The 26,724-nt window shown below is 36.4% G+C and overlaps 1 protein-coding gene across 2 annotated transcripts in view; it reads right to left on the reverse strand.

Annotated features, from left to right (window-relative positions):
- Positions 1-711: 711 nt before the first annotated feature.
- ZDHHC17 (zDHHC palmitoyltransferase 17) overlaps positions 712-26,724 on the reverse strand; it is a gene marked incomplete at both ends in the record, with an annotated part of 63,636 nt that continues 37,623 nt past the window's right edge. The window contains 10 exons of one of the 2 annotated variants that reach the window (XM_079538423.1): positions 712-850; positions 2,244-2,338; positions 4,418-4,575; positions 4,964-5,047; positions 8,737-8,830; positions 9,678-9,740; positions 12,634-12,746; positions 20,111-20,223; positions 22,701-22,843; positions 24,044-24,169. In XM_079538423.1, coding sequence (XP_079394549.1) covers positions 712-850; positions 2,244-2,338; positions 4,418-4,575; positions 4,964-5,047; positions 8,737-8,830; positions 9,678-9,740; positions 12,634-12,746; positions 20,111-20,223; positions 22,701-22,843; positions 24,044-24,169 — 1,128 coding nt within the window. Of the gene's footprint in view, positions 851-2,243; positions 2,339-4,417; positions 4,576-4,963; positions 5,048-8,736; positions 8,831-9,677; positions 9,741-12,633; positions 12,759-20,110; positions 20,224-22,700; positions 22,844-24,043; positions 24,170-26,724 lie in introns of both variants that reach the window. The other variant, XM_079538422.1, reaches the window with a different exon arrangement.

Below are 26,724 nucleotides of genomic sequence, written 5' to 3' on the forward strand. Positions count from 1 at the left end.
TCAGAACAGGGCTTCCACAAGTATTTAGTTGTACCAGTAAACGGTGACAATAATAATCACCAAAAAATGTGGGCAATGTATTTTTTTTCTTAGCATTACCAGATGTGCATTACTGCTATAACTGAACATTACAGGGGATCCCCGCCACGTGATGTTTATCACAGTATTGAAAAGCACATTTTTCAATGTACATAATACTACAGAAAATCTGTAATTAAAAACAAAAAAAAAAAATCACATTACAGGAACTACACCAAAGCAATCAGTGAACTTTGCGCCATGAAATTTAGCTTTATATTCTAGATTCTCATTTCAGTGGAATTATTCATATTGGGAAATGATTTTTTCTGCTCAGCACAACATAACTACTTATGTCAATACTTCAATAATGTCATGCTCCATTGTGAAAGATCTTAAATAAAAAAAAAAACAGCAACAAATACTGTGAATATGCTGTTGCGAATAATTCTCATGTTAAGAACTGTTAAAATCCCTTTTTGATCTTCCTCCTCTTCCTTATCAGGTTTGGCAGTTTATTCTGTCCATTTTTACTTGTGTTAATAAAATTCTGATGAAGAGAAGGTACCTTAAGATTCATCACCAGCCCTACACATAGCATGCTACTCTTCAAGGGATGTGGTTTCGAGAGAGAGAGAAAGAAAAATTTCAGGCACCACTCAGATATGATATGCTCACAGGATGAAGGTGGTGCTACACCAGCTGGTAGCCTGATCCTGATGTCTGGTCGTATTCAATCGTATACTGCCTCGTCCAGTCCACGATAACAGGCCGAAAAAGACCACAGCATCTGAATTCAAAGAAGTCTATAATGTTCCTTATACAACCATGGCTAAAAACAGAACAGAAATACGTGTAAGTAACAACAAAGCTCTTCTAACAAAGTACGTTGTTTTTTCTTTGTACACGTTCAGTTTCTCACCCTAAGTTCCCAACTGCACAGAACCAATTCAGATAAAAATTGGCTTAGTGCTTGCTGATGGAACAAGCTCTAAAATAAGTCACTATACTGATGAATTTTTGTCCTTGGACACAATCATGACACTACATTTCCTTCGCTACCTGCTCTCTTATTCCTTCAGCTATCCACTGTTCTTACCCAGAATCACTTCTATCTTTCCTAGCACTTATTTCTGTCATACCTAGTTCACAGCTGTGGGTCTAAGATCAATTAAGTTCCTAGACAACACAAAATTAAGGAAGCATTAAGGAAGTAGATGACACGTTCAAGGGCTTTCTGCTGCTGAATTAGTTCACCATCATATGTTTAAGATGCTTGCATCAGAACTCCAACACTTTTTTTTTTTTTAATAACTGCACACAGGCTGAATATGTTCATGATTTTCTGGAAGAGAAGCCTATGTAATAACACACCAGAAAAGGTCAAAGCAACAAGATGACTACTCCTTCATTTGACAGGTGATGCCAATTAGTTATTTTAGATACATGGTGTTAATTTTTATGAGTCCTTTTTATAATAGCAGCTGTTCCACCAAATATGGTTTGTGAATTGGATATCAATATAGGGATAAAACCAGTAGTTTTTTTTCCTATCCTGCCCACTGCTCTGTGTTCTTTTTTTCAGAAAATGCAATTACCTGGTTTTGCTACAACTTTTTTCTATGGGAAGATGTCAACGATAGAGAGATGCTTGTCTTTTTCTCAATTAAGGTTTTATATGTAAAGATATTAAAAGAATCATACAAACTTCTATTCCAGCACAAAAATCAAACTACATACAACTAGGACTTCTACCTGCTCTTCCTTCGGGTACTCTCTGAAAGAGCAGCAGCTCCCACAGAACTGACAGCATTCACTGCAGGATGAAATGTGCTTCTGTCCTTTCTCTGCTCCTTCATAATATGCCCTCAACCCACCAATATTCCAGCTTCACTCCTTCATTTATTTCCTGCTTTGATCTACAAGCTTGTCCATTCTGCCTTATTCCCCTGCTACAAGAGCTAACATCCCAGTGCTACACCATCCTGTAGCTCTCCTCTCTTAGCTTGCACTCTTCTCACTACAGAAACTAGAACCTCACTATACCCTACTCTTCACGATAATGAAAAGCCTGTGTGTTACCTACACAACATCCACTTCAGCTCCTGGGACATCCTGCACCCCTCCCCACCAGTATTTAGCTATGTTCCGTTTCAAAAAGCTGCACAATTCAAACATGAGGAGCAACACAAGTGAGAAATGCATGTTTACGCTTTAACACTTACTTGAATGGGCTTTCAATAGATGTGGTTGTAACTTTAAAGTGCTTGTATCGTCTTGCATTCATTCTTTCATTTGTAGTGATTCCTAAGCAAGATATCTGAAGACAAAAAAAATAAAGTAAGCAATCTAGCCAACATAAAAACAGGCAAACAAGCCCTGTGTCAGACAGGCAGAAAAAGAATTTTTTTTTTTTGTTACATTTGTTCCTTTGAAGAACAATTTTTGTCCTGCTGAAACTGCTGGATCCCAACATAAAATGCCATACAACCGCTGTACCAGATTGTGCAAAATATTTAGTAGTGATCAGAAATAAATCATGATCACTGAACAAACTGTGCCTTGCTAGTTCATAGGGTAGAGATGCCGTTATTAATCACCAACTGAAGTGCACTGTAAATAACAGATTCAGGAGTTTATACAGCATTTGAATCACTTTCTTTTCCTCCTGACATTCTCATAATAGTATGCTATTATGACAGTGCTATATTTCCCTCTCATTTAAAACTCTGTAGCAAACTTTTCTGTCATTAAGACAAAAAGTTGACTAGAAAAAGGGTTTTTTTTTGTTTGTTTGTTTCAAACCACAGTCGTTTGGCTAAAAAGAATACAATTTTATGTAATAACTTTCCAACTACTTCAGCCTAACAGGGTACATATAAAACTGCAGTTTACTGCAATGTGGTGTAATTGGAAACAGAACTGTGAGAAATCCTTTAATAGTCTACAGCAAGATAAAATCTTATAATTCCCAGTGGAATATCAAATCAACTCTGCTACATGTTACAAAAACATGAACACTGAGAAAATTAAACTTGGGCTTGCTTGCCTCATTTGGATTTACTTGTCTCAAGCATTTTTCTCTCCCTCCATGAAACCCAGTGGAGTTTCATTTCCATGTATATAAATGAGGTGTTAATGGCCAACTTCTGAAGTTGAAGTACAGTTTTTTAATTACTTTTATTTCATACGTAGTACTTTGGCAGGAGTCTCAGCCAGTTCAGTGTAAAGGGCAAGTAAAAACTTGATAATGGAGGGAAAAAACAAGGAGCAATAGCAGAGACTGTGTAGCTGCACAGCCAAAGAAATAATCTGGAGAATAATTTCATCAATTCCTATGTCAGACTGGACAGAAAGATCTGTCAAACAAGATCCTAAGTTTTCTAAGTGCAACACTGTATTAACATGAGTATGTTTTTTATTTTATTTTCCCAGGATTAATAAATAAGTGCTAAGACTATGTTGCCTAATTACACTAAAGATACAAAATACAATGCAATGTGTTTTTCCAAGCGTTGCATAATTCAAAGATTCATCTGCACACAGATGATATTTACAAGGATTCCCAACGTGGAGCTCAGTGGGTCACAACAAATATGACAGAAGGCTCTCTGCAAAGTTACACACTCATCTCATTTGCTATAGAAGTCTTGTGGTTCAAACTGGCTTGAAAGCCACATGAAATGACATGTTTATCTTTGCTCATTTGTTTTTCTAAGGGTCTTCTGCTGGTCAAGACAAATGTCACATACACAAGATTCCTGAAATTGGCATATATTGTTAATAAACATTCTACAGAAAGGAGGAGAAAACCCCAATTTCCTAAGAAGTTGTACTTAAGTTTTAGAGTGTGATTTTTATTTCCAGGATCTGTGGACAGATCAAATCAGTGTCTGGCTGCTCATTAATGACAAGTAATATTGAAAGGCTTCCAGCATGACTTGTCTTTCATTAAAAGGGATACAGAAAAAAATGGGTTTGGTCAGATTACAATAAAGTCATGTGATGATGAATCACCCTGAAGCAGTTTAAGAAATTATTGCATCCCATTTGAAGTTACCACCCAGCTAATGACATACTGCATTATTCCTACTTCTACCCACAGATTTTATCCTCTAGGCTTCTATTAGTCTTTATTGCCTTTCTCTGGTCTATTTTGCCTTTTTGTCATTCTGAGAATGGAAAGTGGGAGGTAAGTATTTTAATCTCTTACACAAAATAAAAGAAGTGCAAATGAATGAGAAGCGAGTGATGCCTTCTATTATGCAGAGACAACAGATGCCTCCCTCCTGCAGCTGTGGCTGAGACTGAGCACTTGGTCTTGCATAATGAACATGAACATTTAATCAACAACTACCCGATATACCTATGCACTCCCAAATGAAATGCTCTTCCATACCTGATACATCTGACACATGAGTAACACAGCCACCCACATGAAGTGAAAAACACTGTTTAGAAACATCCAAAACATCCAAGGAGAACAGGTAGCAATCTGTGTAATATAGGTCCAAAATCCATCCTTTGCATAACTTGTCTCACAGTGGAAACCCCAGTCTGAGAAAAAAAAGAAAGCAACAAACACCATAGAGAAGATTTAAGATACGTTTACTATACATCAATGTAAACCTCACATCAGAACACGTTACATGAAATATGAAAACAGCAGTGTACCAAAAGAGTTTTACTTGTTCTGGCTTCCTTTTCCAAATCACTGAATATATGACATAGACACACACATGGTTGTGAGGAAGACAAAAAAACAGGACAAGAAAAGATCTTTTAAGTTAAATTAACATGGGAAATGATTAATATGCAGTTCAAGTCCAGCATCAAGAATATAAAAAACTCTGATAAGGCAAAACCCTGTAGAAATCCATACTGGGAGATGAAGTATTTATAAGTAATTAAAAACAAAACAAACAAACCCCCCACATCTACTCACAAGAGATGCATCCATAAATCATCCAGCAGATCATAAACAGCAGGAAGAACAAGTATCCCATAAAATAGCGATGATTCCCTGCTCCTAAAGTTGCACAACAACAACAGAGATCAAATTATTCCACTTTCAAAAGACAAAACACATCAGGAAGCTTAACTTCCTATTATAGGCATCCTCTCTCATGAGTTAATACAATTATTAATATACAATATTTAGAACAATGTCGTTAACAGCTTTACAGAACCCAGAACAATGAGGAATTACACATCAGTATGCAATTTTCTTTAGAATGACAGTAGAAAAAAATCATCAGATTGCAGAGTTCTTCAAATGAACAGGAATACGAAAAAATACACCATCTCTGATGAGAATAAATTAACTCAAAGCTTAGCTTCATCAAGTGTGTTTAAGCCCAACCAAAACATGTAGCACAAGTCAGATAAAAACTTCAGACAAGGCCTAACTGACTGGCTAACATAATGAACGGCACAAAAACAAGTACAACATTTTAACTGGAGTTAAAAACTAGAAAAATCAGTTTTAAAAAGAACGCTCTATTCTAAACGTTAGTACAGCTAAGATGATGTCTCTTACACAAGCAGGCCCTAATTCTGAAGGACTCACCCTTCCATCTATAAAATATGTCCACTGCTTTAACCTCCTAACAGCACTAGGCTGTAAGTTAAACCCACAAAGACTGTAATGGGCTACAAAGATTTGGCTGTCATCATCTACAAGCACAATATTTACTTCATTATATCAGATGTTTTGCCTGCTAAATAAAGAGGATCCTCTGGAGGCAGAAAATAACCAAGTGCTTTCTGCAAGCAAACTGAATGACTATACATAAAAAAGATATGAGGAAAAACACCCATAAACGCAAGCTAGACTGACTACAAGACATTTCCTTCAAAATCAAACAAGTTCCTTTGGATGTAAAATACACTGCAATGTTGCCTTCAGTCAACTAAGAGTATATAAGGAGGAGTGTTGGGAATGCCCGTAAGGTATTACTGCCACTTTTGGAACTGCTTGGTTTCATAAAAACAAATTCAAAAACAGGAAGTTAAATGGTCACAGAATCACAGAATCACAGAATCACCCGGGTTGGAAGGGACCTCAAGGATCATGTAGTTCCAACCCCCCTGCCTAGCAGGGCCACCAAACATACACATTTAGATCAGGTTGCCCAGGACCCCGTCCAACCTGGCCTTGAACACGTCCAGGGACGGGGCATCCACAACCTCCCTGGGCAGCCCGTTCCAGGGCCTAACCACTCTCCTCGTAAAGAACTTCCCCCTAACATCCAACCTAAATCTTCCCTCCTTCAACTTGGATCCATTTCCCCTAGTCCTGCTATTGTCAGCCCTTATGAAGAGTTTACTCCCCTCCTGGGTGTAGGTTCCCTTCAGGTATTGATAGGCTGCAATGAGGTCGCCCCGCAGCCTTCTCTTCTCCAGGCTGAACAAGCCCAACTCCCTCAGCCTGTCCTCATAGGGGAGGTGCTCTAGCCCCCTGATCATCTTAGTCGCCCTCCTCTGGACCCTTTCCAAAATCTCCATGTAAATGGAGAAAATGTAAATGTAAAATGGAGAAAATGTAAAATGTAAAATGGAGAAAATGGTAAATGTAAATGGTCAGACCAAGAGGCCCAACTGATAGGTATTCAATGAAGTGTTCCATTCAGTAGCATCTCAGTTGTATGGCAGCACAACTCATGTCATAACAGTAAAAGTTCGGTTATCGCTTCTTCCGTGCTGTTTTTTGAAAACTAGATTTCTGTTACAAGTCCACAGTTTGCATCTGAAATGGCATTTGCTTAACTGTATTAGTTAATAACCACCTGTGAAATATGTGTATTGTCATTCTGATATTCCACTAGAAAGACAGCTACAATCAATCACCTTCAGAGACCCGCTCACTGCAACATGCAACATTAATGACATTGTTGCAGATATGATGAAGATAATTTTTCCTTACTGCCAAACTTCTTTTTTTGAAGCCTGTCCTTCTTTTCATCTGTTTGCATAGCAAACAAACCCCAAAGAGTTTATTTTTAGAGTGTCTGTACACACTCTTTCCTCAACCTTATCTTTAGTAAAATTCTTGTGCTTTTGACACATTTCAAGACTATACAAAACATTTCCAAATTTAACCTTTCCATCATAATTCATGTTTCCCTATATGGGAAACATGCCATGAATGCAGTTTTAAGAATGGATTCTGTTTTGTAATCCTGTGCTCATAGTCACCATCTATGAACTGGAGGCAGAAAAGCCATATAAGGTCATCAGACCATCATTCCCTTCTCATGGTGTGACTTTTTTGTTTTTTTCCAGCATACTTTCCAGTTTCCTAATGTTTACTTTTATCAACAGTTATCCCGATTTGTTCAAGACCAAGAAGGTTCTGTTTTTCCATCTAATGTTTCTAGGCGGGGGAAAAAAAAAAAACCAACAAATCACCACCACCACTCTAAAAAGAACCCCCCAAAAAACACCAAGAAAAAGTCCATTACATTACCTCTCTCTAACCCAATCCTGCTACACACGTACTCTGTTATTACTCACAAACTAAGAGGCCTCTTTTTTCCTTTCCCACCCAATCTTTCTGCTTTTCAAATTACTGGTTAAAACTCTGGATCTTTCTGTCCCATTGACAAGTTCTTCTCAGCACTCTCACAAAACAAATATCAAACAGTCATCAGCAGCGTCTCCAAAATCTGAGCTTGTGCCCACTCTGCCTTTTTGCTGGTGTTCATTAACGATTTCTTAGTTCTTCACTGTAAAACATCTAAAATATAAATCAAAAGTAACTCACAGAGTGACAACAGCAGTAAATGACAAATATGGAAAAAATTGTTCCATAGAATGGAACAACCCAAGCCCATCTCCATGAGATCTTAGTGTTTTGTTAACAATTCAAATGTCAGCACTGCCCTGTCCCTTAAGAACAGTCACTATCTATTATTATTAACACTTGAGGGGACTACAGTGAAGCTTCTGTTAATGAATCCAGGTCCTAATTCCTTCCCAAGATTAAAGTTATCTCTACTCATGTCTTTAAAAAAGTAAATAAATGAAGCAATTATATTTATTTTCTCACTATGACACCCCTGCATAATAATGGCTTTCAAGTAAATTTTTCAAGAAGAAAGACAGGGAATTGCAGCATTTAGAGACTTGATTCCTGTTCTGTATCATTCTCTATATTACCACTAGGGAGAAAAAATGAATTTATTCTGGGAATTACAGGGTGGAAGGTGTGAGGGGGTCAAGAAAAGAAATATCTCAGTAGTAAGCCATTCTGTATCTGTACTGTAATTGCATTTTTTAATATGTACACTTTCCCACTAGAAAATTCTTACGAAAGATCAAAAAATGTACATTAGGCAAATGGATAAGCAGTCAGTGGTGGAATCAGTAGATGTTCTTCGTGTAGAAAGGATTAAAAGCTTAACTAACCTTTTAAATTATCAGAATTTAAGTTAGTATAAATATACATATAAGAAACTGAACTAGACAGAAAACAATTTTGAGTCTGAGTATACAACAGACACTACAGGTAAAAATAAAACATGGAATCAGATGTAGAAAGAAAAATTAAGACTAACATTAAAAATTATCTTCCTTCTACCAAAAGTCCTCTATGGTTTTTCTGCCAACTCATTTCCACCATGAAAGAAGAACAGGCCAAATCCCATACAACACACAGGATCATTTCCAGAAGGTTTTGCCTTCTTGATCTATTACAGATTTCAGCAGATTACTTACCTACACAATTGCCCACCCACGGGCAGTGGTGATCAAACTTTGCTATACATCGATTGCATACACCACAGTGTTTAGACCTCACTGGCTTCCGTATCTGAAATGTTTATTAACATTTGTTAAGAACACCAAAAGAACAGTTTAATGCAAAATAACTTATTTTGTTAACTCCCCAGATAGCTTCAATTTTTAACTCAATCTTAGCTATCAGTCTTAACCTATATGTTATTTAACACAAACACACAGACCGCAACCTTAATTTTCTTACATAAAGGATTTTTTTTCCCCCCCAAAGTTCTTCTATCCCCTCCAGCTCTTGAGCTTTGTACAGCAACCAGTTTCATTTCAGCTTTTCAGCAATGAATGTACAGAACGAGTTCCAGTTCCACGATTCTGTCAGCAGTATTCATAATGAAGCCCTGAACTGTTCTGCTTATTTTCTAAAGACAGGAATGCTATTCAGCAACTGCAACTCAAAACTCTCAATTACTCTCAACTATTTTTTTCAAGTTCGTGTTATGAAAGAAATATAAAATAGCAACAAAGAAAAAAGATCTGATATTAACTATTTGGAGACATACACAGATGCACACACAATTTTAAGTTGCTGCATTTGTCCATCATATTCCAGATTTGATTTTAAGACTATAAAATCATTCATGTTCTACACAGCTCAGATCATTAAAGCGCAATACTGACTACCCTGATAATTAGGAAGTTGCCTTTTTTAAAAAAGAAACACATTCATTTACCACAAATACTTTCCTTCCTTATTGTTGCATAAGGCTTTTTGTGTAAATTCTTTTGTTCCTTGAAAATACTGCATGAATCAAAGATTGCAAATAAATTCTGCCCTTTATATGGAATTAGTAAAGACAAGAGTGTGTTCAGTATAGGATCATCCAGTTTTGGCACAGAAAAAAAAGATATATATATATACATACCAAGCAGGTACTGCAGAATATACTAAGGTCCAGACTTCCTGTCTCTGCAAGTTCTACTATTGTCTGCAGGAAAAAAAAAAAAAAAAAAAAAAAAAAAAAGAGGATGAAATAGGATTTAGCATACAAACAAATGTTGACAAGAACTGTAACGTGTCTGACTCAAAGGCTGTGAACTCTAATGAATTTCAGGTACTCTTTACATACAGGAGTAAGTTAAACTCAGTTGAAACTGATTTTAAACATACTCTGTTAATCCAATTTAATTCAAGCCTGATTTCTAAATTTCTACAGGGGAACACAATGAAGATCTTTCAGGAAGGTAGCAGGATCAGCTAGTCTAAAAAAGACCATTTCTAGAGGTATCACATCAAAAATCTTAAATCTGCCTTTACCTCTTTCCTCAAACATTGAAGTTTCTAGAAAGAAAAGAATGCAAACCAAACCTCCTGCAGACATTATATTATACTCGTGGCTTAACTGAAGAACATAAAGAGGTATCAGCTAAAGCACCCCTATTCCTTCACACTAAATGGTAACTTTTTATTTAGTGCACTCCCTCAGTATCTACTTCACTGACAGAACAGAAGAACTCTTCAACTCCATGATATGTTTTCCAACAAATTCCAAAATTCAGCAGCTGAAATGTGTCTCACATGAGACTTTTAAATGATGCTTGTCACATATGGAAAATATCCTGAAATCATCTTCTGCCAAAATAGCCTTCCTTGATCCAGAAGGAATTCACTCAGCATAAAATGCCTAACAGTAAACAGATCTATTGCTCCCTTCCAAACAACATATAGCTTACGCATCAACGCAGCTTCTCACTGGAGAAGGAGTAATATGCTTCTTACAAGTATTATTTCATCGCAGCAATAGAATTGTCACTTCCCTAATGAGATGACAAGCGCTAACTTGACCGAAGGTGCAGAAGCTTTCCCCACAGTACTACACTTAATTAGTCAGGAACATTTATGGGATTCTTAGCCTCAAACTAGATGGGAAAAGCTACAGTCAACAGTCCAGGGGTAAATAGTGTCTTAGCGCTTCTCCTGCTGATCTCAGAGGAATGAGGAATAGTCTGATACAATTTTCTAACATTTCTTAACTAAGCTCTGGAAGTTTGACTTTTCTTTTGCTTTGCTTGCTGTGCTTCCGATTGCTTTTGGCGCAGAATTCATCTCCATCAAAGCAACCTTCCAGACTCTCACTCCATGCAACCACAAGTAGTTCCTCTGACTTCAGTGGGAGTTTGCACTATACTACACACCAGTGAGAAGATACACAAATGAATTTACATGCGATGATCAACACGGGAGTTCAATATAGCCACGAGCAACATCCTAAAACTCATGAGAATAGAGCTGAAAAGGTCATATAGAATGCTTTCAAATCAAGCCTTCCTTTGAACTTACAACACAGAGAGATCCAGTAGGAGATGTTACAAACATACTTTTGTGCTTCATGAGACCTGGGGGTCTACCTTCTGTGCTTTCAAATTATTAACATTTGATTGTGAAAAGTGACTGACTGACTTTAAGAAAAACTCAGGTTATTTTGTAATATAGAAATGCTAAATTAAAAAAAAAAAAAAAAAAAGACATATCATCCAAAGAATAAACATCTGAAAATGCTGCTTACAGCAACATTTCCAAACATCCTTAACTCAGTCATCTGGAATTAAAAGAATTTTTTGCTTACTTATTGAAAAGCTAAAGGCAAACTTAGTGTAAACACACTTGGAGACAACTTATGGAAACATGAGAAAATACTACAGTGCACCCCATTAAGATATATCCTACAGAGGTTTATGCCCCCAATAATAAATCAGTTTACACTTAGATGTTACACTTAGATGGGTTAGATGCATTATCACATTAACGATTATATGCATCTAAATGAAGAAGCTGTCTTTTACGATTCCTGTACAGTTCAACAAGGCTTTCATAGCCATGTATAACCACTGGTGCACGTGGATAAAATGAATTGCATGTTTGTGCAATTTGCTGAATCTGAACTAATAAGCAATTGTGGACTTAATTTAGCCCTGTTGAAGAAAGAGAATTTAGCCTGGATTTTACTTTGGCAAATTTGCAGTAACAGAAAACTTGTACACCAATCAACAGAACTCAGTAACAGTTTATCAGAAAAAAATCATGCAAGCCATCACAACCATCTTTTAAAGTCGCTGATATCTTCTCACTTCTCAAGGCCATTACTCCAAGTGGCTTTATGGTAACCCACACAGCTGTTGTCACAAGCGAGCAAAAAATAGGAACACAGAGCTCAGCTTTTGGTGATATGTGAGCTTCCAGAAAACTTAGAATGAAACAAAAAAAACCACATTTCTGGTGCATTTGGCATGGTCAGTGCTCAGTTTGGCTGCTGAGAATGCACAGAAATTAGAGGTAATGTCATTAGTGATGAAAAACATTAGATCTCATAAGATCATCAATAATTCCTCTAATTTTTTTTTTTTTTTTTTTTTTTTTCAAAAGCAAGACTGCCAGTGGTTTGGGATGTTTTATACTTGAAATCTTCAACAACTTAACGCTTTTAATTACAAACGTAAGAAGAAATAAAGGTGCTTTAAAGTCTGGAAAGTTTTTATAACATCAAACCAGCAACACTTAACCCATAATGAATCACTTCTTACAGTAAGGTAAAATTCTAAACCTTTACATTTTTATCCAATGATTGTTTAAACTTTTTCCTATTGAAAACAAATTGAAAATTTATATATATATTTTTTTCTCGCTGAGAACAACCTAAATGCAGCTAGGCTTAAATGCTTATTCTGAGCAGAAGAGAGAAACCTGGGAAACAAGCGAAATGTTCAACAATTCAGATTCTTTCTTACACAACACTTCATTGAAAAGTCATGGATTATACCGCATACTCCAACCAACTGGCAGAAGGCACCTGAAGAACAAGTCTGACATGCTCACAGCTTTACCTTTTTCTTTTGTTCTTCTGTGGCTTTGATGATTCCTGGATCAGACTTCCAGGATTTTCCAAAATTGTAGAAAAGTGCAACGCTATTAGCAAGGAATGGAAGATGGATGAAAAAAAAATTGAGATGTGTTTGAAGTCAAGGAATTTAAAGTTTAAAACCGAACTTCCTCTTGAAAACACCCACTAATAATTCTGAAATGAAATTAAGATGATGCCCTTGTCTGAAATAACAATACACAATGTTGATCTTTTTTTTTTTGTCCTCAGCATTTTCTATTGCTCAAAATCCCAAACTCGTAAAATGCTCTCTATGAGATACTTCTAAAGTACTTAGTTCTCCAGAAATGAATAACGATAGAAATGAATAACGATAGTTAAGTTTTTGTAAGTATTTTCCTCTTTAAATAAATTCCATTAAATGTATCTTCTCAAAAGTACTTCCTGTTTTCACAACAAACATCTCAAAGTTCTATTTATAAAATCATCACTGGACTAATAAGTCTTCATTGGCTTGAAATTCCAGTTAGATGACAAAAACTCCTGTTTCCAGCCTTTTAAGGAACTGTACTAAATGGAACAATGCTGGACCGTGATCACAAATCATGTCAAAACCATCAGTTATCTCCAAGAAAGGTACTATCTAAAACCTGGTCCTATCATAAGGCATTAGCCATATTTCACACCAATGAAAGTTATCTTTAACATACTAATATATCTAATGCTTAAAAAAAAAGAAAACAACCACAAGACTCAGAGGTCCCTGGAAGTGTTTATAAAGTCAATTTACCATATTAAGGCAGAAAATAACCATTAGGTTTAAAATATATTTCCTGTGTTGAATGATTCTCCATAACATGCATAGTCTTGCAACATTTGACATTTCTTCACAGAACTAGAACATTTCTTAGCGATGACGTTGGAAAAGCAAATCCTTCAGATATGCCTCTGCCCCTAAAACTGAGTATTTACTCTGTTCAGTGACCCTATAAAGTACTTCACCAACACTAAAGATACCTGCCAGCTGTTACTCACAAATGCAATGTGATGCTATATCTGAAAGCACTGCACTAATTATTTTGTTACTCTGAGTTACCTGGATGAATATTACTCTCTACTCCGGTAGTCATTGAGACTTCCGTAATTAAAGCTTAATATGGAACTGTTTGTGTTAAAAAAAACTCTGCATACAAGCAGAAAGCATTATAAAGCTGAAAACATCATGTGGAAACTTGTATAGAACTAGTATATAAGGCTTTAGAAGCAACATAATAAAAGCATTTTTGCAAGCTTTACAAAAATTGATTTTGAACCTAGATGTTCAAATATATTCCACTATATATTCTATTCTGTTTGTATTCTTGGAAAAACAGATTAAGAAAGGCATTAAAAAGCATTAGAAAAATATTATAAAAACCATTTGTAAATAAATCTATGTGGCACAGATATAAGCAAATATTAACTGAAAGAAAATTAAAGTTCTGAAGAATAACAGTAAGCCTCTCAAATCCTTCTGCAACACTCTGGTGGCGTGGAAGAACCCTGAAATATCAGTAAATGCAATTAAGACTTCTTTTGTACTTACAAAATCATAGAATCAAATAATGGTCTGTGTTGGAATGGACCTTAAAGACCATCTAGCTCCAACTCCCCTGCCACAGGCAGGGACATCTCCCTGCTCATGGTTTTGGGATACCTGATCTGATATCTAGATCAGGTATCCCAAAACCCCATCCAACCTGGCCGTGGAGTCTCATTAAAGACTCACCTTTCCTCTAACAGCTGCTTCCAGGGAAAAAAAACAACTGACCAGCTGTACTATAAACTGAACAATGTTCTTTTTGATACATTACAGATGAAAAGCTCTGACTTCAGTATATGTACAACCTACTTTCTTCCTCTTTTTTTTCTAAATTTACCTGCTGCCAAAACTAAGCTGGTTCAACTTAATTTCTCTAAGGCTATTTAAAAAAAAAAAAGTTTTCTATATAACACTCATATTGTCATTGAGTTTTATTTGCTGCAACAGTGAAAACTTCGCATTACAAATGCCTTAACCAGACAGCTGTTATAAACAATAAAGGTACAACTAAAAAAAGTTATGGACCGTTCCTAATTACTGTACGTCATGTCTAGACTTCTAAAAAAGATAGGAGAAAAACCAATTTATTTTCTATCTAGTAAAATGGTTTTATAACATTAAGGTTTTTTGAATTTTTTTTAACTGATCACAATTTGTACAATGTAGCATGTCTATGGATTCAAGCCACAGGAAATTCAGCATGCAGAATTTTTCTACATCTGCCCTTCCTACATCTTACCCCATAAAATACATGGGAAAGCCTAAGAAATTTAGAATCTAACACAGATTCTAAATTTTGCCTTCTACCATGGTGGTATGAGATGAATGTAATGCTGACAGATATAAATTGTGGCAGATAAATACCACAGACAGGAGATGCTGGGAGATCACATGAGAAAGGTGATTTATGTACAGGCAAGCTATTAGTACATAAATTGTGAAGACTGAAAGAAAACCAGTATCTTCAAATAAACCCAAGATATTTCTCATAAATTTTAAACCAAACTGGGGAGCAGGGATACAAACCAGCCACAGCTTGAAGGAGAAAGAAAATTAAGAATTGTACTTTCCAATACATTTCTCGAATCTCATGTAGACAAACAACTCAGATCGTGAGACTCACTTCACCTACCTTCAATCACTCAGCAACATATAGAAGCACAGGGGTTTAGAAGGGACCTTTCAACAGAAAGTAAAGCCACATCCTAATGTCAGCATTAAGGCCCTTAAGTCAGACAAGCAGTGCCATACAATTTCTTCTTTTTTTTAAAATCATGAATTCTCCTCTGACATTTACTTCCAAAGAGATCTTAGCAACTTGTATCACAAGCATCTCTCAAAATTCTCCATACATAACAAAATCCTTGTAACTTTGTATTAGCTACCCAGTAGAGAATTGACTCTCCAGAGAGTGCCTCATTTTGTCCTAACATCCTCATTTGCAACTGTACAAAAAAAAAAACAACCTATTACCATATTAATGGCTGAAAAAGCATGATACAACACTTACCTCTGGCACCATACTAATCTTCTGCCTTTTATAAGGTTTCCCCACTTTACACTGTGAGAGATGAAGCAGAAACAAACACAAAATGCTTCCTACCTTCAGTCACAGTCAATAAGGTTGTTTAAGAACAAGAACAGGCTGAAAATCATTCCAGGAAACCACTTGGAACCTAAAGAGTGCCTCATTAGAAAGAAACAAAACCAAACAAGCAATCCCCATCCCATTCCAAACCCCATGAGTGATGCAAATACACGATCAGCTAATATTTCATCCTGACTTGCAGCCTATTTAGAATGGCCCAATCAAATGCCAATTCCTGGTATCACAGTTACACATCATACAATAGACTAAAACCAAGCCAGAGTGCACATTATATAGCAAGATGCTCCCTTCTACTAACTAGAAAGCCAATAATAAATTCTTTTCTCCTAAAGATCTGCAGCTAGGATCAGATGGCAGATCAACACAAGCTAATTAATCTGCCAATTTGTAACAGCTGTACATTCAGATCCACACCTACAGGTATACAAGAGCTCTCATATGGCTAGATATTTATTAGATGATATCCATGTTTACCAGCTAAAGATTGACAAGGCCTCTACATCTGACCTCCATCCTCTGTTTATAAAGAAAAATCCCCTTAGGATGGACCTTAGGGTCCATCCAGTTGCAGCTTTCCACCATGGGCAGGGCTGCCACACACCAGCTCAGGCTGCCCAGGATCCCATCCTACCAGGCCTTGAATACCTCCAGGGATGGAGCATCCACAGCTTCTCCAGGCAGCCTATGCCAGTGCCTCAGGGTCTCCAGAGTATGCTACTGTAACAGCTTCGTGAAAGCATGAAAATAATCATGCATTCTCCTAGAACAAGTTTTAACAACTGTTTAATTGAAATCATGTTTTCCTTCACTTAAAAAACATCAATACATGAAGCACATTAGTCATAACGATAACCAATAAGGTCAACCACAATTCTTTAACAATTTTGAATTTGCCTTGCATCTCATTACCTCAGCATTGCAAGTGGTACACCATACCAAAGGAGCATAATGAAAGAAAATTACATCCTAAAAATTGCATTAAATGGAAGCATTAGAACAGAAAAAATTATCCTGTGATTATTTTGGGTTATAGCAATCCCTGAAATCTTAAAAAACAAAAACAAAAACAGAGCAGCAAAAAACCTCCAACACAACAAGCTCAATTTGTTCAGCTGTAGTTGGAAGATGGCATGAACAAGTGACAAAGGAATTCAATACGTGTGCCCTGAATTTCTATAGGACACAAGAGAGCATTCTACCTACAAAATGCTAAAGGAGAGGAATAAAATACTCTACAGATTTATTATTTGTAAGTGTAATTTCAATGCATTTTTCCCCCCTAAAAATAAAAGTAGATTAAAATACGGTAATTCTGTGTATAGGACTTTTATTATTATTATTATTATTATTTAATAATAACCCTGTTCCACAAACAGCAGATAAACTAAGAGCATAGGACAACTATCCTTCATTACAGGCAAAACAGCAGAAGTGTAAATGCATGGTTCAGGAATTTCTTCACTCCTATAAAGAGAAGTATTCTATTTTAAAAAATAAATCAGTCTCAGAAATCACAAGGAAAATTCAATCGAAAGGAAACATGCACAAAATTAAGCAAATCAGTCATATAAATTGTTCAAATTTACTTTCAGGATTGGTCTTTAAATGACAGATCACAAAGTCATGTAATTTATAGAAGACCTTATTTTCCATGCAACAATCATTAAATTCAAGAAATTACACCGATCAACTTCAGCTTTGTACGTTCTTTATGATACGCTGCTTCTACTGCCCTTTCCTGCCTCATTAGGATTAAAACCAGCAAACTGGATGCTGTTTCAGACACCTTCAACAAATCTGCAAGAGTTCTCTTGTTATGAGAGTTCTTAACAAGAGAACTCTTAACAAATACTTGAATATTAAAGTAATGCTTGCAGCAATGACGACTTTTATATTATTTGTAATATTACATCTGAAGTTCCAGGAAGGCATTACTTGACAGTTTAAAGTTCAAAACATTTTTCCTGAGCAAAATATTGTCACAATTCATGAAATGACCAGGACAGGTTTCATCATCGGATGAACATTACAGTGTATAAAGAAGTACTCTGGTTTGCTGTAAGTAATTATATAAAGCTGTAAAAATAGAAGAATCTTTTCCCCAACCACAGCATTGTGCCTCATGCTATAAAAATAGAACAAGCATGCAATTTCTTTTTTTTTTTTTTTTTTTTTTCCCCCTTCAATAAAGCTACAGGGCAATTTTCCAGAAGAAGAATGGATCTGGAATCTTATTGCAAAGACTTCCAATTTAAAATCATCAATTAAAGGAAGATGGCCCCAAGTACTGTCTCCAAAGCTGCTTGTCACACAGAATTGTGTCAGCTCTAATGAATGCAATCAGTAGAAATGGAATCTTTCAGACTACTTTTGTGTCTGAAAAAGCTTTTGCAAAGGTTTTGATACAAACTTCAATTACAGCAGCCGTACAGTATTTTATCAATGTTCTCAAGTCACAGTTTCAGATTAGTTAATTATCTATGCTCACTGCTTCTAGTGAACATTACCCAGTGACAAACGCCAAGTTACATTAACCAGGATGGCTATCAGAAATAAAAATCTGAGCAAGCTGGTACACACTAAAGACATCAATTTTCATTGGAATATGAACAAACTATACGCTCCAAGAAAAAATATCTCATAATTTGCTAGCCTTAAGACACAGCTTTTCACATCAAGATGGAGGCCATCACCATGCCATGCCAGCTGTAGAAGCAATTCTAATCCAGTGAAGGACTCCGACTGAAAACTGAGCACATACTTACATACAGTTCAAGGTGATGTTATGTTAGCACAAGAAAGCTTTTCAAGGTAGCTCAACATTTGCTACTCAACCACAAGTTCCTAAACAAACTCTACAAGGCATAGAGAGATCAGAAATGAGATGCTGCAGTTGTTAAACCTGCCTGAGAAAATTTCATTTCACTACTTGCCAGAAGTCAGGCATGTTTTCTCACCAAAAAATAACAGAAAAAGCAACTTCACTCTAAAGGCATGGTGTATTTAGACTATCTACTCCATTCTGTCAAACATGGAAAATTACACTTCCATCTTAAAACTATGAGCTAAGACTGAAGAACATACTGAGAAGATAATAAAATGACTGCACTGCTACTACCTTGTTTCGTGGTATAATTTCTCTGAAGCAGAAAAACCCTTTCCAGGAAATCACAGAATGACAGAATATCCCAAGTTAGAAGGGATCCACCAGGATCACCACAACTTCTAATTCCACACAGGACCACACAAAATCAAATCCTATGTCTGAGAGCACTGTCCTGACACTCCTTGATCTTCACCAGCTTGGGGCCATGCCCACTGCCCCGGGCAGCCTGTTTCCAGGGCCTGACCAGCCTCTGGTGAAGAACCTTCCCCTAACCTCCAACCTGATCCTCCCCTGACACAGCTCCATGCCATTCTCTTGTTGCTGTCAGAGAGCAGAGCTCAGTTTGCCTCTCTGCTCCCTTCTTGAGGAGTCGTATGCCACCAAGAGGCCTCCCTTCAGCTCCTTTGCCCTGGGCTGAACAAACCAAAGGACCTCCTTACACATCTTGCCTTCAGACCTCTTCCCACCTTTGTAGCCCTCCTTTGGATGCTCTCCAGTCTTTATATTACGGTGCCTGAAACTGCACAGCTTATGACCAATATCCATCATAAATGTAAAATTCACTTCAACTATGTGCAAACATTAAACATTTTAAAAAAACATTAAACGTCTATTCAGTTTTTAAGTTATTGTATCTGAAATACAAAAGAAAGTTGTTTAAGAATTTCAATATGTTTCCTTAGGGGGCTAAGGGACATTTTTCATTGAACTCTGAAACAGTTTCTACCACAGTGAATACGTAAGTTCATATCTAGGCAGACACTCAAAAACATAAAAAGATGGGTAATGTAATCTTTAATCTAATATTGCTAATGCATCCATATTCAAAGACTGAAAATAGTTAAAACCAAATTTATCTACTGCCTACTGTTCTTTGTGAAGTTAAAATTCATCAGCTCACAGCCACAGCATATCTTATGGACTTGCTTACATTTCCCCACTTAAACTGGCAAAGCATAGGAGATTTTGCAGACTGCAGTAAGGCAGTTTTGAGGGAAATCTACTTTCTGAAGCATAGCAATATCATATTTTTTAAAGTAAAAAAATAACTACCATGAAGACACAAAACAATTTTTAATGAAGACAGGTCCTTCAAAATTTTAAGTCATATGCTTACTCTTTCATGAAGAATAACCCTGGGCTTTACCTCACACTACTAACACGAAGAAAATATTACTGAACACAGAAAAGGATATCATTCCAAAACCAGAAGAACCACGTCACATACATCCAGAATTTTGTTGCCAAGTATATCCCAAGAGGCAATGCACTGTGCATGGAGTGATCAAAGAATGACCTGTAGAGCAGAAGCAATGTCATAAGTACATAAGAATGTTGTACATTCGTTTTTTTAAGTAAACCTCCATACCAGATAAATGAGGTAAACCTGATTTGAACACCCTGGGCAAGATAACAGCCATAACAGAAACATGTATTTTTTTAAAAATAAGATGTTAATAGTTGATTTAAGAAAAATCCATCAGTAACTCTTAGGTTATAATGACTCATCACCACTTTAATATGATCTCATAATATTTCCTTATCTGATTTAAAAATAGTATCTTTGTTACATACATTAAATCAAAATGATCGGTCTTCTTAACAGGAAAACAAAAGTCTTCAGTTGGTTTTGAAATTGTTCACAATATTGACAAACTCATGTTTTTTCTGTTGCTATTTTGGAAGGTACCATGGTTCACTGAGCATAATGCTTTGAAAGCAAACAGCACTGCAGCAATCAAGAACTACACAAGAAATGTGAAATGCTTACTTACCTAAAGCTACACTGATAGCAGTTACACATCTGTGAGATTCCTAACCTACAGCATGGATGGTGGTTGCAGGCTGCATTTACACACAAGATTCCAATGCCAAAAATACTTACGAAACCCACACAATGGAAAATGGATGTTAAAATTACTTCAAGAAGGAAAAGGTTTAAGAGACTTTGGTGTTATCAGCCTACATACTTGAAATATTTCTGATTCTTGAATCTTCCACTTCTGTAAGAGTTTCCATTAGAAAATTAGAGGAAAATTAGGCATTTCCCATAACAATAGATGTGCCAATTTGCAAGCCTGAGTGCTACTACATTAACAAAAGCAAAAATAAAGCCATCAGAATTCTTCTTCTCATTCTCTGCATTTTAAAGAATATTCTGCACAGAATTTGAATTTAGTTGGGACAAACTATGTTAGTGACTTGGTAACTCCATATTCAAGGAAGAGCTGCTAAACATATGAAAAGTCATCTTCTAAACTGCTTAACTCCTTGAAATAAAACTTCTTCCACTTCCTGCTTAAACATCCTTACATTGAAGCTTTTGGCTTTCTGTCCTGACAGTGCCTCTGAGCTGCCATGGTTATCTGCACACTGCACAGCCTCCATTTTACTCCTTTAGTCCCTTGCAGTAACTCTCCTCTAACAGACATTTAATAGTTTTCATTTTACTCCTGTATTCCTTTGTAGTAGCTCTCTCTCCTTTAATATAAGCTTTTTAAATCTTTTGAGAAAATCTTGAAATGCTAAGGTGATGAGTTAAGGTGGCAAATAAAATGTGAATATAAATTTGGATAAACAGCAGTTACACAGCAGTAATTATTCCTTCAGTGATCCCTATACACTTTTTTTTTTGGTGAATAGAGAGGGAAGAAAACAGAGCTAAGCAAATTTGCTAAAATTTAAAAGGCAAAGGAAATATTACTAGAATAACAGCAAAAGTTTCATTCAAATCTCTACTTTATGAAAAACACTTTGAAAATCCTGCATAACTGAACATTAAGCAAAAGATAAGAGAAATAATGTTAATCCTGAGCAGGTATCAAGTAGATAAAAAATAGAACAGAAATGATGCCAACGCACATCTTGAGAAACTGAAACGTCATCCCTGCCTGTAGGAAATGTGGTTGAGGATCTGCATTACCCAGGGATCTAGCAGTAGAAGGAGGTCAGTAGATTGAACAGCCTCAGATAACAAAAAGACTGAACAGATTTTCTCAAAGATCTTTCAGAGGCATGAGTCTGATGACCACTCTTCCCATATGTATTAACATCATATAGATTCCATGAATTTGTTTTGTGGAGCAGAAATATTTTGTATTCCTCTACATAGAAAGGAAGGAAGAGCAAATGGTTCTAAAACAACCCCATGATATTCAATGCCAGAAAAGGAGGTAGCTTGTAAGTACAATTATATAGCAGGTTCTTCTACAGACACCACACATGACAAAGAAAAGCAAAGAAAAGCAAAGCACAAATTAAGAAGTCTAAAGATCCTGAAAATCTACAGAGTACCTGTGCAGGTATACATTTATGTACATCTACAGTCATTTAAGTAATCACAAACATTTAAAGCTCTCTAAGATCAGTTAACAAATCAACACTATTAAAAGGCAGCTGTTTTCTTCAGCCACCTCTTTGCACAAAAACAGGGTTTTGATTGTATACTTGCACAGGTCTTTTTTCTGTCCCTGTAGCTTTTCCACTGACTGCTTTCTATACAATTTACACTGATAACTCTTTGTCAGACAGACATTCAGCACCCTCCTCTGGAGAATGACTGAATTTCTGCTTTGCTGCTAGCTTTTATAAACTCAATGTAATCCAACCAGGGTAATTCCATATGTATCTGCAAGACAATGGAGCAAAGCGGCACGAGTCCATTCCAAGGAATAATGATACAAATAAGTAAATAAAGTAGCATGTCTAAAAACACACATGAAAGACAAATTTAAGATTATCTATCCAACAAATGAGATGCCCAAAAACACTTACTTTGAAAGAAACTGCACCATAGCCCAAACACCACCGTACATCAGCCCTTTAATGAGCCAAGAATCAATGTCTAGGTCTGCTATGAACCCAACAAGCCAAATAACTAGGAAAGGAGTACCCAGCATCACCTTCTGACGGAATTCCTGCATAGAAACAAATAGCTGTAAGTAATTCTGCTTTTAGGAACAGGTAGTAAAATAATATTCTATAATAAAAAAAGACAGACACAAAAACTTGTACCAAGTTCTTTTTTTAATCAACCTATACTTACGTATCTGCAGCATATATGCAAAAAACATTTCCTATAATCTGTGACAAATTAACTATTTGTTTTATAAGAATCATCTTTTGGAGATTTTACTAATCCACAATAAAGGCAATAGCAGTTCTTTTTTAAAAGCACTGGAATGCAGTGAGATATTATAGACTACAGTGCAGATAATCTCAGGTCACGTTAAACTGCCTAGACGAAAGTGTTGTAAGAGACTGCCAAACTGAAGACTATATGAAGAAAGATAGGTCATATTAAGGAGGTACAGTTCCTGTTTAAGGAACTTTCAACTTTTTCTGGACACTGTAAGTGCACACACGCAGATAATGCAACACACAGATCACATAAGGGCCATAGCTGCTGCATTACTGTATGGCCATACCATTACAGCAGAGGCTGTAGCCAGTGCCGTAACCACCAAGATGCAATGTCTATTTAAATCAAGAAACAATTACAAACTACAGCAACACTTCATACCCAGCACGGTATTTTCACCAATAAGAAAACATTAACAGTACACAAGTCCTCAGACTATGGGCAAACAGAATTTCCTCACACTAGTGTGCCCTTTTATACCCTCATTTCTCGTCTCCTCCTCTCCACAGCATCAGATACTAACCTGAGCAGAAAAAGGCCTCCACATTAAAGATTCTCATGACATTATAAGACTGTCAACACCAACTGTTTGAATCACTGAACACAAAATACTATATAACAGTGAGGAGATCAGTGATCTGGGTATATAAAACACTGTTTTCTCTTACATACTTGAGAATCAGCTTTGAAATAATCTTGGATTTGCCCCAACAGAACTGCTTGGCACTTCCTTAATGTTTAAGCTGCACAAAAGCTAAAGGTTACTGTGGAGGCTTATGGTGGGTTGCAGTTTTGTTGCTGTTGTTGTTTGCTCTGCTGTTTCATTTTTTCTTTTGTAATTATTTTTAGTGTAAAAAGACAGCATTTCCTAGAACTAAAACATGGGGAATATACATCACTGAATTGCTTGCAGTCAACAAACATGACTCCCTCCCCCCACCCAAGTCAGCAGTAACACTGCTATACTACTTCTCACCTTATCAGCTTTAAGTTTCCTCAGAAAGGATGGACTGTCATATCCCTTAGCCTGCCTTGCTTCCTGTAGGTGATTGATCATCCAAACGTTTTTCCTCTGTTTTGCTAGATCAAGTGGTGATTCTCCCTGCCAAGAGCATAAAAGTGAGAAAAAATCTGGTTTAAAAATAAAATGCATTCAGAGCACTTTTGAAACAGAATTATGGCATTGATTTTTTTTTTTTTTTTTTTTTTTTTTTTACTTTACAGCATATTTGACACTAATCATCATTCATTCATCATCCCTTTTGATCTTTTTCACACTCTCATAACTATACAAGTGTTCAAACAGCACATTAAATAATTCTGACAATACATGTCTTGACATAGTAGTAATTGTTGCCTTTGGCATAACATATCTGTTTCCTTGCTCTATACACAGCCCACCAGTCTGTAAAAGAAAGACTGTGCTTCTTCCTTAGCTATTGACAGGCAGCAGAAATCCAGCAAAGAAATAGAACTCATAACCCACTGGATCACGGAAACTCTCCCAGTCTAAAGCCTGACTCGAGTTAATTCTCTGCTTTCTTGGCAGAGTGAGGTTACTAATACCATAGAATTTTTTAAATAAGGATTTTTTTTTCCCAAAAGCTTACTGTTCTAAGTTTGTCTAGTTAATGAAGATCAAGGAAGAAAATTGGAAAGAATTAACTGATTGCTCATGTACAACTTATTCCATAAGTCTGAGCTTTGATGCTTGGCTTGTGTTTCACATACTTCAGGTGCAAAGCCAGCAACAGTGCATGCTTTCTCATTCCCTACCTTACGAGAACTGACAGACAAAGCAAAGAGAGAGAGAGAGAGAGAGAGAGAGAGAGAGAGAGAGACAGAGAGAGAGAGATACAGGGGCCAAAGGAGCCTAAGAGACTGATTTGATATCACTACTTTTTAAACTTCCAGGAAGAGAACTAAATGAAAGCTACTGACTGGGTCTAAAATTATAGAGGAGGCAAGAGACAACCAATTGCAGGTACCTCCAGCTTCAGTTTTGCATTTGACTCCTCCTCTCTTCTACTGGAGTTAAATCCCCTCCTAAACAAAGCACTCATGGAGGCTTGAAAAATGGGTGAATCCTCCATCGCTTGGCCCCTTCCTAAAAAAAAAGTGAGACAGGTACCAGAAACTGAAATTACCCACAAAGGGCAATCATTACTATAGACAGAAGAGGTGTCAAAAACAAAAAAGACAGTTAGCTATCTATATGGCACAGAAAGACTTAGCTGTCATCCTTGCCTTTGAAATCTTGCTCCAGATCTCTAAAAGAAGGGCAAACAGCATAAGCTACAGATTATGAGGTGAAGTGTTTTGCTGACTAACAGGATCTTGCAGGCTGCCTGTCCAAAAAACTACCAAAATTGGTAAAAAGAAAAAAAAAAAAGAATATCCTTTTGATAGATAATTAAGAAACAGACTGAGGCCTCTTGATTCTCAGCAGAAATGCCTGAAATCAAACTATGGTGCCTGCTTCATCACAAAATGTAATGGCATCTCATTTTGAACTGCTAGTATCTGGAAAACTCCAGACATCACGCAATTTTCTTTTTTTTTTTTTTTTTTTTTCTTTTTTCTTAATATCACTTTATATTTCCAGACCATAAAGATTACCTGTGGACAAGCAATTCTCTCTGGGAGCTCATCTCCCAAGTAAATCCTGAAGTTGTCTTGGGGTCCAGCTGAGCATCCCTTCCACTAGAGGGCCATGAGACACCTAGGAACTGCCTAGACAAAAAGATTGAGGGAGCTTTAAAGAAATCTTTGACTATGTGTCTAATCATCTGGGTATTTTAGTATTTTCCTTGTATTCACAGGGATGGATGGCTGACTTGCTTAAAAAGCAATTAAAAAAAAAAATCAGGGATCTTGGTCTAGTAAACAACTTGGACTGACAGAAAGCAATAAGGTTTCAAGAGTGTATATTTTGAGTGATTAGACAGAAAGAATAATCTGAAGCATCATTACTACAGGGAACTTTACATGTAGACTTCCACAGACAAACCTATGGATACGCTGCATAATCAACAAACTACACCTAATATCTACTCAGCAATTTATTAACAGATTTTAATTATTTAATTCCAATTATAAGCTGAGTTGTTGTGAAATCCTGTCCTCATCTGCCCAGTCTGTCTGCTACTAAGGCAAGATACTTAAAAACCCACAACTCTCCCCTGACTCCTAAAAAGCTTCCAATTCTAATTGTAATCTGGGTCTCCAACAACAACAAAAAAAAAAACAAAAAACAAAAAGAAAAAACCAACCCTTTCTTACTACCAAAAGAAAATTCTTATTTTCTTGCACAGCATAATACAAATAGGATAAATAACAAGAACAGGACAAATCCACTTTGATTAACTTGAAACAACTGCACCAAAGATATATACACATTTAGGTGTTAATAATCCACATTGCTGATTTATATAATTTTATTTCCAGAATGCACATTTTCTTTCTCTTATTTTTTTGTCCTGCAAATTATCAAGATTTATTCTGGAATAATAGTGTGATTGTATTTTCCTTTAATTCTCCACTATAGCATTCAAACTCTCATGCAACACAGAAGTAGGACCTTACTGAGATGACTGATTCCAACCTGCTCCAAAACTAGAAAGCCAGCAACATGCCGCTTTCTAACATAGGCTGCCT

The sequence above is a fragment of the Tetrao urogallus genome (genome assembly GCF_951394365.1).
Source record: "Tetrao urogallus genome assembly, chromosome: 1".
NCBI classification, from domain to species: domain Eukaryota; kingdom Metazoa; phylum Chordata; class Aves; order Galliformes; family Phasianidae; genus Tetrao; species Tetrao urogallus.